We start from the raw sequence: 12,776 nt of genomic DNA, 5'->3' as shown, positions 1-12,776 counted from the left end.
GAAATGTGGGCCTTAGTTGGTGAGCTACAGTGATGCAAAGTAAATAAATAATGCCCACATATAGTCACAGGAGCCTGTTAAAATGGTTTGGAGTATGTGGATATGTTGAGAGTACTGGTAGAAATAAGTACTGGACTTTAGTACTATTTAGAGGTACTTTAGAGCCACTATATATTTCAACTCTGCTACATTTTAGAGGGAAATATAGCACTTTTTACAGTACTGATGTTAAGATTATTTTTTCTATTAATTCTTAAATGATCAGCCAATGGCTGATACTGAATGTACAGTAATGATGTGATGACTCAAACTTAAATAACTGTTTGATAACGGAGTACCCTTGTATAGTCATCAGTGCACAATTCACATAGAAAAGTTCTACTTTTATTCCAGCTCAAAACTGTACTGCATCAGCTGCCCCTGTCTGTAAAAATGGTATCATCAGCTCTAGTTGAAATGGTTTATAACGACAAGGGAAGAAAAAACAAACAAACAAAAATACTGCAAGTTCCGTCTTGGGCAGACAGGCTTCTGGTAGTACCACATTCACTCAGTTGGAAAGAAATATTATATAGTGGATGTTTCAGCTCTGGCTTCCTGCATCATTAGTTATGGATGGGTTTCCTAGCCTTGGAAGTAACTACTGTGAGATAGTTAGCCAGACCTGTTAATTACAGGTTTGGTTTGAGCAAATGAAAAAATAATGTTGATAGTATTTTATGACTGGCTCCTTGTACTTACTACTACCCTACCCCACTATAGGGACTTACTTGTATGTGTTAAAAATGACGATTAGAGCTGATGAACACACTGCTTAATCTTTTATTTTTGCTTTTGGAAAGGCTAAAGAAAACAAAAGGATACCACGGCACTCCAAACATTTCTCTTCCTACAGCCACATACCTACTGCTTCAAAGTGTGGAGAAATCTAAAGCTCGACAGGCCTGCCCTGCCTAGTTAAAGCTGCTAAGCTATGATTGGAAAATCGCTGGTCGGCGGAGGGGTTTAGCAGGCAATAAATCCCAACATTTTGGCACTGCACAAGGTGAAACAAGATGAAAAGGTTTAAAAATTTGATTGCCTTTTTAAAATCACCAGTGGCTCTTCAAATGAACTTGGAAGTTCTTGGCTATATCTTTAGACTGTATTTTGTTTTTTTAAAAATTTGGAAATTCATTTTTCAAATTTAATTTTCTAAAAGTGCAAGCAAGCAAGTACAAATAAAGCAAAAGCAAATGTAGCATGACATTTTTTTTTCTTTTTTCCCATACACGGCTTAAATCTTTAAAGCGGAGTTAAAAAAATCTACTACAAAATTGTCTTAAAAACGGGAATAAAAGCAGATTGGTATTGCTGTAGCTTATTGATTATTAGTAATACATTTCCAAGCTGGTGGTGACAATACAAACTTCAGACAATGAAAGAAAAAGAAATACAGAATATGAACCTGAACAACAGTAATGGAAGATACTGTCCTGTTTTAAGTGCTATAAACAATATCATCACGTCCTCACTCACTCATCGTCACTCTTGCTCTTGTCTGACAGATCCTGCAGTGAGATGAGAGAAAGAAAAACAAAGAGCATTAAGGCAGACAAACACACGAGGAGGAATATGTGACCATTTTAGTCGCAGCCAGGAGCCCTGCTCATCCTCCCTCACAGCTTCCCCTCATCAGCTTCTCCCCACAAACTGAATATAGACAGGAGAGGATACAAAAAGGAAAGGACAACAGATCTTCTTTATTTTTTGTTTCAATGTGTGGATATATTCAGCTTCTCCATTAAGAGTAGTAATGGTATCGATCAAAATGTATTAATAGATTCAAAGTAGTATTTATATGATCATATTACTGGATTATTATCCCTTGTGCATTTGTGCAACATATAAACCAGTTACTGCCTTTTTATTTGTTATTCTCTCATTCAACACAATGCTGATTAGCGTTAGCAGGCTGTCAGCATTTTCTTAAGGCTGATTAATTAAATGAATGAACCAAATGTGCATTCATGCCAATATCTAGAGAGATATCTATATTTGGGAAAACTTGCTTTTTATTTTCTATTCTTCCAGTCACACAGCTGTAATGCCACATTCAAAGGTGAGGTGAAAAACACTTTCAAACAGTCTTCTTGAACACATTCCCGGTGTTTCTCATGCAAAGCGATGAAAGTGGTTTTGTGGCAAACATACAGAGAGATTGCCTACTTTCACGCAGGATTGTCGGAAGCACTAATGACACTGCTGCACTGAATTCACCAGCTACGGTAATATTTGTATCGGAGTAAAAGTTTTTGTCTAACAACAATAACCTGGACATCAAAGAGCTTCACCCTGAATTCACAGTCATTTCTGGTGTGAAGGATAGGTGTCATGTGTCACACGTTTGATGGAGATCGGTAGCTACAGCAAGTGACAGGCGACAATTCGTTGTGAATCTGACAGCTATGCATTGGGATTGAATTCGCAGGTTATGCCGATAATGAAACAAACAATAGAACCCAGGAACTGAAGTACATCGAGTAATCAGTGCAGGATGACACAGAAGGGGATACAGGATGTCTATTAGGTGCTAATTCTATGAAAATTAGCACATTAGTGGTGGCTGCCATGGCTTTAATGTCCTATTACTGCTTTCAATGCATGCTGGCTGCAGAAGAAATGATAGTGGACTGTTTGTACCAGTCCAGAGAAGAGTATAACACAACAGAAGGTGTGTAATACAGTAAAATACAGTCATGACAGTAGAATATTTAATTTCATATCATTCCAAAGCTCAATTACTTTTACTGCATGGCAAATTTACTGGGTGGACTTTATTCCATGCCTCCTGTTCACACCTAGTTTACGATGAATAGTTTAGCAGCCATTGTTGCAGTGTTTCACATTGATTCCAGGCAGCCTGCCAGTCTAATTTGTCCCGCCATAGTTTCATAATGAACCAAAGATATTTTTAGACTTCAAGCGCCACTTTCACTTTCTGGTGGAGCTTTGTCTGTGAACTGCTGATGAGAGAGTAAAACAACGGTGGATAGCAGCTCAGAGATGGTTCAGAAAGTTTTTATAGGGCATAACACTGCATGGAAACCTCAGATCAAAGTTTAAACACAAGATCACAACTGCAAAGTTCTTTGACTAAATGAAACTTTGTAAAGCAGCTTTATAAAATAATTACAGTAACCATAAAACCATCATATTTTATGTTTGAACATGTATCTGGGGGACTTTTTTGCCATGTTTCCATTCATATGCAACCAAAGTATTTGTGATTAAATGTTTACACCAGATTGATGCACTTAACTTAAAATATACAATATTTTCCGAGGCCCGAGGTCCACCTACTATAGCCTCAAAACACCTGGCATTTCATTATCATTATTCTAGTCATCAATTTATTATACACTGAATATAATGAGCTTCTTCTTTACTAATAAATTTTTTATGGACTAAAAACTAAATAATTAATAGAAAACATTTTTGACAAATTAATTGATAATTAAATATTTCTTAGTTGCAGCACTGAGTGCATTAATGTTACAGTTTGTGGGAGGCAGTTTCAGTAAATAAAGTACGTGTATATATATAATAATGTTTGTTTTTCAAAATAACGAAGCAGCGTTCTAGCAATTACATTTCTCTGGGTAGATTGTGGCAGGAAATACCTGATTCTTAAGTCACATGCTTCAACCCAAACAACAGTTTGAAGTACACAATTTGGATCGTAGCTTATATTTAATGTATCCAGGGCAGAAAGCCTAATTTTGGGGTTTTACTGTAAATGTCTGGGGTGATCCAGTTCAGTTTTTTCTTCTGCCTAGAATTTAATGCACTCAGCTGCCTGCACCTGGTATCCAAGGCTGCTCATCAGAAGTCTGGAAGGAAACCAGCAGACTGTTACGACCAGAACACAGATTCACCTGACTGGACAAATATTGACAAACAGCACTCGTGTGCTGTTTCTCAATGACAAAAAAATGAGGGATAAGATGTGGTAGTCAGTTATTATTAAAATATTTTGATAGCTGCAGTTTTTGTCAGTGTCTTTTTCATAATTATTATTTAGATGCTGCTGAGTTTGAAAGAATTAGTCTTGCAATACCAAGAAGTGGAATGACCTACATTGTCATCTTGGTCGTCATCGCTGTCGTCGTCGCTGACCACCGGCTTGGCCTTCCCTCGGCTTTGCCTCTTCTTGCCTTTGTCATGGCTGCGTGCCTCCTTACTCAGCTTGATCTTGACCCGCACTGACTTGGCTGAATGAGGCACAAGGGAAAATCAGGTCCCACCAGTCAAGTCTTACATATCTGGTCTTATCATTGTGCGCTTCGTTAGAAAACATAACTTCTGCTCATCTAAGTTTCTACTAATATTCAGGCTCAGGGGACGGGACGATTGTGTTTGGAGTCAGCGGTTTATGTTAAGCTAACACAGAAATTAATATGTATTTGTTCAGTCCAGGCCAGTGACACATTTTGATAAACAATTAATCAGCAACCATCTTCTTAAATGAGATTATGCTGTTCATATAATTGTAAACTGACTATTTTTGCACTTGACCTCTGACATATGGAGCTTTTTCATTAGTAGATACATTGATGAAGATCTGTTGCAGACCTAAAAAATCTAAAAAAAGCCCAATTAAAATAAACTCTATTATAAACTATCTATAAACTATTCTCTGTATTCTGTATCCCTGTTTTTAAATGAATATTTTTATTCTCTGTATTCTGTATCCCTGTTTTTAAATGAATATTTTATTTCTTTGCAACAGTCCATACTGCTCCTAGTGGGAATATGGCTAAGTGCAACACAGAGCAGCCTTCACTGAGGCGTGTTTTGTATGTTTTGTGTGTGTGTGTGTGTGTCTGTATGCATGTTGAAAAAATGCTGTTTTACCCTCAGTCTCTGACTCATCCTCATCCTCATCATCCTCGTCGCTGTCATCTTCGCTCTCTTCGTCCTTGGCGATTTTCTGCCTGGCACTCTTGAACACAGACTGAAGGACAATGGAGTCCTCATATATCTGTAATATAATGAATGAATAGAACAGAGTGTATGGATGTCAAACTTTGACCAATGGAGCATGAAAGATAAGTCACTTGCGAGGATGACTCATTGTTTTGTCTATTAAATACAGGGGGGGTAAATTACCGGTACTAAATCTTCATATCAAAAATATTTGGAGTGTTGCTCAGCTATCACAATTGTTTCTTGGTTTTTTTGTTGTTTTTTTCAATTTTCGGCACTACTTAAGTAGTGTGAAAACCTTAAGTCCTGACTCTCCATCACAGGAGTACACACAAATAAAAAACAGAAGCAAATTAGAGAAAACTTCAGTTTTACAGTTTCTGACCTGGGATCCCTCCAGGTTGAAGGTCTGGGCGTTGTGACAAAGCAGCATCACATCCTTCTCCAGGTCTCCCACACTCCTGTATTTATGGTTTCTCACACGATCCTGATGAAAATAAATAAATTGTTCGTTTGACACATTTTGCTTAAAAACTGACTTGAAAACATCCATTTTCTATTTTGTACATCACTTTGTTCAGTAGAATCATTAACTTAAAAGTTGTTTATTTTTTACTCTGTTCACTAACATCATCAACACCGTACTATTTGCTCATTCACGTTAATTGCCGGGCCTTCGTGGTCAACATACCTTGATCTTTTTGAAATCCACAGGTTTTCTAATTAGCTCATAATATTCTGGGAGCTCCTTCCTGGATGGTAACTGGACAAAGACCTCGCTTAGTTGTCTTCCTGACCTGGTGACACAAAATCATTTCACATCATTATGAAATTTGAAAACCTTAGTGTGTTCAGAGTTTAGACACAAATGTTGTATTTAATTCTTGGCAAGACGTTAATGGGACTTCTGCGAAATGAATTAACAAGGTGGAGTTTTCATGGAGAGCATGATCCTTAAGTGAGGCGACGAGTCTCGGTAGTAAATCTGCAGCCTGCCTCTTCAACTATCATCTCTCATCTCAATCCAATTAAAGCTTTGTAATTCACAAAACACCCAAGTAATACAAAGTATGTATATTTATTTAATTTTTAATAAATATGAATAATGCATAGAACCATTAATAATAAAGTGTTTATGCTTGGGGCCAGGTCAGCAAGATAAACAATAAGCACCTTAGTACACGAAAAGGATTACAAATTGGCAGCATCAAAGAGACAATGAAGACAAATAAGCTTTTTTTCCACCTCGTCTCTCCATTTTTCACCTACAAGATCATATTCATAAACTAAAGATGTTCGATGCTCTATCATTTCCGGTTTCTTCTGAGACAATACGCAGTACATGGTTGCAAAAATGAGCCTGCACGAACTGTTGCCAATTCATTTTCTGTTGATTGATTCATAAGAGAGTAATCATCTAACTCATTAACATATCAGTTTAAACTGATTTTCACATGGATTCATGTCCGCATGCACCATACATGTGCAACATCTTGTGGAAGAATAGAATACAGACCAGTATAGTTTAGAGCAGGGGTGTTCAAACTTTGAGAGGGCCAGATCTGACAATGTGAAAATACCCGGGGCCAATACTAACATTTTAAAAATGTACAATTTACCAATAAAACTCACATACAAATGCACTGTTCTGTAACAATAATCTTTTTTTTAATAGCAATGTCACCAAATCTAAACCAATCAGGCATGAACAAAACTAAAAACCAGTTCTTCCTTTCTTTCACATCTGGAGTCAGATAACAAAGAAAATTGTATGGAACACGTTAAACTCGCATGAAGTTGATACAAATCTTGACATCATGTTGATGACTTATTATAAGTAATGCAAAGTCTGTTAACTTTTAAGTTTAAAACGTGTCACTGTTGCTCATCTTCAAATCATTCAGAAAATAATATTTTGTGTCAAATCTACAGATATATAACACCAGCAGTTATGTCCTTAAGAGGATCAAATGCTTCGTTATCTGCCAGCCATACAGTATCTGACAATCCCAGCAGGCCATGAATAATACATTATAAAAACAAAGCTGCGGGGTGCATAAAATCTGTCTGCGGGCTGTGCTTGGTCCCCGGGCCAGACTTTGGACATGTCTGGTTTAGCGTAAACAAGGTCTACGTTCACTAATATAAAGAGAAAAAAAATTATATTTCAGTGCTTTGTAATAAACAAAATAAGAATTTCCTGGATTCTTTATCTTCTTTATCTACCTTTAAAAATGAAACCCAAAAATGAGCATTAAGATATAAACTACGACCTAAAGCTTCACTCTGCAGCTACAGAATAGTTCAGCCTGATTTCAAGGCTGCTGATCTCAGATGACTTCGATATTTTACAATCACACCACTGTGGTGCCTCTGAGCTTGGAACGTGCTGTGAGCTTAGGTCCATTGTGTAAAGTGCGCTGAAACCACAAAGGTGGATGGTATGTTCAAAATGGCTTTTTGCATCTTTGATGTATGAAGTGCAATGCCTCTCACCCCGGTGTCATGGCAACAGGGACCTCTGGGAACAGACCCAATTGTTGACTTCTGTGAATGACACTGGAATGAATGGAAATGTGATCACGGAGGCTTCAAACGAGTGCCATGGGTGGGTTCTTCTAATGGCTTGTGAGACCAAGAGGTGACACACTATATTTGAAATCACAGTGATCTCTACTGCAATATGTATCTCTACACTGTTATATCTTGATCTGATTAATGGAGGAAACTGAGCCTAGCCTGTTGTCTAGTTCCATTGATGAGATACGAGTTTATTAAGGCTGAAAATCAAATTTAGGCTGCACTCGACTTAATGCAATATGAAGGTTTAGTTTTGGGGAAAAAGCTTTGCAACTTGCCTTGGAGGGGAAATTCCCAAATCTGTCCCAATCTAGTCGGGTACGAGGAGAGCCAGAGCTATGATTGAGATACTCTGGGATGAACAACCATCAACTGGGAGAGGAAAGAATTTGACTTTTTGGAAAGGCAGGTAGCAGTTTCCTGGAAAAGCTCCGACATAGTAGACAGCCAGTGCATATTTGGGGTAATGGGAACACAAATGCACATGTTCTTTCAAGCACGGGTGAATATTACAGACAGACAGACACTCACGTTCTTATGATTTTGCACATGGGGGGAAAAAAAAAAGAAAAAATGCAGACACAACAGAACCAACCAACCAACCACACACACACACACACACACACACACACACACACACACACACACACACACACACACACACACACACACTTTCAGGACTGAAAGAGTACAAGGAAGCTTACCACAATGTACTGTTCCTAAGACATGACTTCATTCATTATTAACCCACTGACCAGGGAGAAATCGGTACTTTCCATTGGAACAGACTAGACTCTCACAAATAGAGATGTCTTTACACATGTACCGTAACACGTACCAAACGGGAATGAATACCTTTTAATTCACCATAGAACTACAATATTTAGAGTTTACGGTAAAAAATATGTTCCAAATAAACTAGTTTCTAGATCACACTTGTCCATCACTGGATAAGCTTCTACTTGCTAGCTTTTGATTTAAATCATCAAACCTCATAATTTTCTGAATGTTTCATAATTTGTGTGAAAAGTGTCAGTTTGTTGTTGGAGCAGATGGTAAAAGTACAGCTTAGAGCAATTTCTAAAAAAATGAATACATTTCATTCAAACCTTTGGATTATAACTAATATATATATTTTTTTTACTTCAGCTTACAGCTCTGCACATGAGGTAAAATAGTCCTTCGTCATTAGTGTCTGTCCAGGATGTGTTCCGCATGATACAGCTGTGCTCTCAGAGGCATTTGGACCTTCACAGCCCAATGCACAATCAATGCTGTAAGATGTAAGGACATAGATTTGACACCTAACAAGATGTTGAGGTTGCAGTCACTTGCGTCAAGCAGACAACTGCACTGAGTAACTTAAGCACAGCTCATGGCCATCCTGTGTCGGCAGTGCATTCAGTACACTCACTGTAACCCGAGAGCCGCTGTCCCCTGATGTCCTTCCGCACCAGATGGTGTACACGACACCAGAAATAAACTCGTTTGCATCTTTATTGGGTACACCTACTGTAGCTAAAAGTTCAACATGACGTAAATAAATCTCCTTACCCATCTCTGTAGTTGATGACAGTATCGATGATGGTGTTCATTTGCTTGGTGAGTTTGGGGGGGTTCGGGGAGAGCTTCTCAGCTGGTGGACGTCCACGTCTCTTCTTGGCCTTGGAGCTCCCGTCATCTCTGCTCGACGAGTCCTTGTCCTGACGTCTCTTGCGCTTGCGCTTTTTCAGTCGGATCTCCTCCTCCATCTCTTCAAGGTTTCCATCTTCGATGGCCTGGAGTAGCAAAGAAATGTTAATGTGGATTTTACACACATGATATGGAACTGTAGGATCTATCAGTCTATACATGTACAATTTTTACAAACCATATCTGCCATCAGATATAAAAGTCCTTAGGCAACACAAGAACAAATTATTTGACAGCAGCAAGTTCCTTCACTGATTGTAATACTTGTAACTCTGGCTGACAAGCTCCCGTAGATATGCTCTATATCATTCCTTAAACCTTTGCAGCAGTGCCTACTGGTCTTTAGATATTTTCCTTCTTCTTTTAAATCTGTGCTACAGCTAACTCTTCCAACATACTGTCACCCCGGTCTTGAAGTTTCTTTCTGTTCTATTCTTGTTTCCATGAACACCTGAGCCACAGTCAATAAAATAGATCTGCCAGGCCTGACATGTCTCTCTAGTGGCGAGTGTCACAGTATATTTGGTGTGGGTGACTGGGTGTCATTAACATCAGGCTGAGCTTAACTTTGGCATGAAATTCAGTCATAGGTCAAAGCCTGATCTGCTTACGATGAATGAAATTATTCCTGTTTGTTTCCTGTTTGGCTATTTTAAAAAATGGCCAGGCCTAAAAATAAAACTAAAAATGATATATCGGTGACCTTGTTTAAAAGATTTACGTCTTCAGCTGCAACAAATGGGATTGAAAAGAATATTAAAAAAAGAAGAGGAAGAAAGAAAGAAAGAAAGAAAGAAAGAAAGAAAGAAAGAAAGAAAGAAAGAAAGAAAGAAAGAAAGAAAGAAAGAAAGAAAGAAAGAAAGAAAAAAAGAAAGAAAGAAAGAAACTTGTGTATAACTTTGGAGAATAACACTGAGACAAAACACAAAAGAAAAAAATCTCTTGAATCACAGAACAGAAATTAAACTACAGGTCAATGACAGTCTGAAAAGTCAGACATGATTGTTCTGTCCAGAATTTTTCAGACTGAATGATTTCTGAAAAACAATTTTGGACTGAAACAGGTACATGAGCCTGAGCATAGCATATCCTTTTATGACATTAATGGCCCTTTCAGACACAATGTGACAATGGCACCAGTGTGCTCTGAAAGCACAATGATGGCTTTTTGCTGCGCCAAGCTAAGCAGCCCACACAGCACAGTGTCCTGCTGGTGCACTGAACCCAGTACGGCGAGTACAACGAGAATTGCATTGTATCTGAAAAAAAGCCCATCTCCCTCGGAGTGTCAGGTCTTTGCTAATATTTTGCAGTGGCATCAGTGGTATAAGGTAGTTTAGATTTTTTAATTCTTTATTAGTAACAAAGATTCTAGTATTGCATATTATGTATGCATATATTTTTTGGACTGGAGATGTTGTAAAGTTATGTCGCTGTCTTTGCAATGAATTATGAACAAACATTGTTGAGAAGTGGACCTCTGGGCACATTAAAATTTTATGAACTTACTGGCGAGTGCAAACTGGACAAGTTGCACACTGTGTATAAAACCATGTTAGCTGAAGTCTGCCACCATAAAAATAGCCCAGAGCCAAGAATTCAGAAGGTGCTGTCAACTTTGCCATCCAACTCTGAGAGAGGGGAGAGAATCATCTAATCTCTGGCACACAACAATACATTACAGAAAAGCTGATACTTGCACTCTGCAGCGAAACCAGAGCCCAGGTAATGGAGTGCTGACTGCTTATCTTAACTGGTGAAAAACTAGTCATGTTTTTTGTTTGAGGATGTGATACACTGAGATGCATCAAGAATCATTTAAATCATCAAGAGGTAAATCCAACTGTGCCGCCAGTGTAGAGTCACACTTTAACATTTTTTTAAGTTATTAACGGTAACATATATCACAATATAATTTCTTGTGAAAAACATTAAAAGTCATAGATTGATTTACCCGTAGCCACTGTTTTTCAGTTAGCGCATCACTGTAGTCCACGTCCCGACGACAACGTGATCCTCGGCCAAACATCTTCTCCTCCTCCTCTTCATACGTGAGCCGTTCTACCTCAGCGTCGTCTTTGATGATCCAAGAAGGCAACTCGTCCTCTTCCATTAGACGAGGTTTACGCTTTGGGTTCCTGGCATGCTCCCGGCGTCGGTCCATGTCCATGCGCTACAGAGGAGTGAAACCACATCAGGTCAAACAGCAGAAGTTGACATGATTTTTCAGCCAGGTTAGCTCTGATTTATATAGGAATCAAGGGGTTTACAGCAGTCTCGCCATAGATACCTATAACCTAGGTACTGATTTACACCCCCAATGCATCATTAGATAGATGTGTGATCAGATTCATGAATTAAAGATTGTGTTTACAATTTTTGTACTAAAATAACTGGAGTTACTGGTCAGGTGACTATTTCACATCATTACGTCCTTTCATTCACTGTGACAGAGAACTAAGACTGTGGTGAGCCATGGTTCAGAGATGGCTTTGTTAGTTGTATATAAGAAGGGGACTTCTGAGCCAAGCTGACCAATTTACAGTTCTTGCAGTCTCCATATCTGACAGCTGATCTGCAGCGTAAAAGAGTACATGGCACAGTTGGGCTTATTTGTAGAAACAGAACTACAGTACTATGGTTAGTGCCACAGAGAAACTGTCTGGTGCCTTCTGTACCTCACACAACTCTTTTTCAATATAGTGAAAATATTCCTTTAACTATAAATACAGTTTTTTGTATTGAGTAATGACATATGCACCTTTGGATGAATCCTTCGAGATTACCAACCTGGTGCCAACAATGTTCTATGGCTTGCTTCCAGATGCTTATGAATATTTGATATCTTACATTGCAGTTACCCATGGAACAAGCTAACACAAGCTGTATGAAATCCAAAAGATGAGGCGACACCAGGAGCCTGTGAATCCTGAGACTGTGTAATGCCAAGTTCTTTTTTTAAATACAAGTATTACATAATTTAATTTGTAACATCATCTGGTGTTTTAAGAAGACGCTTCTGTCTTGGGAATTTTGTTGCCAAGACTGAAGATGCTTGAACAAATGATGACATTTCATAAGAATAATGGTCCTGACACGATGGACACCCTACAATTATTTTGGGAGTAGATGTAAGAGAACCAGCTGTCACTCTCTTCTCTGTATTGTATTTTCACTCTGCAATTTAAATGTCACTTAAATCTGCCACAATTGTGTATTTTTCTCACCATGAAGAGCTCAAATTCATCTTCATTGCGGGCTATCATCTGGTTAAGGGTTTCATCATCGGGTACTTCATCTTCTTCCTAGATTTACATTTGGGAAAAATGTCAGAAAGACATTTGAGTCTCAGTCTGATCTATTTCAGCAAAAACAGAAAGACACATGCTCAGTTGGAAACAAGTCAGTCAAGTATGACAGATTTTATCAAATACCAATTAAAGAGCTGAGATTGCATTGCAGAACCATGTAATGTTATAAGCGAAGGATGGTTAACTCGATGATCATATCAAGAGCGGTCTGCAGTAATTCAATCA

General features: G+C 38.3%; 1 protein-coding gene across 3 annotated transcripts in view; it reads right to left on the bottom strand.

Annotated features, from left to right (window-relative positions):
• Positions 1-420: 420 nt before the first annotated feature.
• The window catches only part of smarca2 (SWI/SNF related BAF chromatin remodeling complex subunit ATPase 2), a 43,032-nt gene continuing 30,676 nt past the window's right edge, over positions 421-12,776 (bottom strand). For all 3 annotated transcript variants that reach the window (XM_027277225.1, XM_027277246.1, XM_027277235.1), the window contains exons 27-34: positions 12,468-12,545; positions 11,195-11,413; positions 9,103-9,326; positions 5,660-5,765; positions 5,354-5,455; positions 4,897-5,023; positions 4,120-4,253; positions 421-1,550 (exon numbers count right to left, since the gene is read on the bottom strand). In XM_027277225.1, the coding sequence (XP_027133026.1) occupies positions 1,515-1,550; positions 4,120-4,253; positions 4,897-5,023; positions 5,354-5,455; positions 5,660-5,765; positions 9,103-9,326; positions 11,195-11,413; positions 12,468-12,545 (1,026 nt within the window). In that variant the 3' untranslated portion in view covers positions 421-1,514. The remainder of the gene's footprint in view (positions 1,551-4,119; positions 4,254-4,896; positions 5,024-5,353; positions 5,456-5,659; positions 5,766-9,102; positions 9,327-11,194; positions 11,414-12,467; positions 12,546-12,776) is intronic.

Source organism: Larimichthys crocea, chromosome III, assembly GCF_000972845.2.
Source record: "Larimichthys crocea isolate SSNF chromosome III, L_crocea_2.0, whole genome shotgun sequence".
NCBI classification, from domain to species: domain Eukaryota; kingdom Metazoa; phylum Chordata; class Actinopteri; family Sciaenidae; genus Larimichthys; species Larimichthys crocea.
This window is presented reverse-complemented; position numbering and strand designations above follow the sequence as displayed.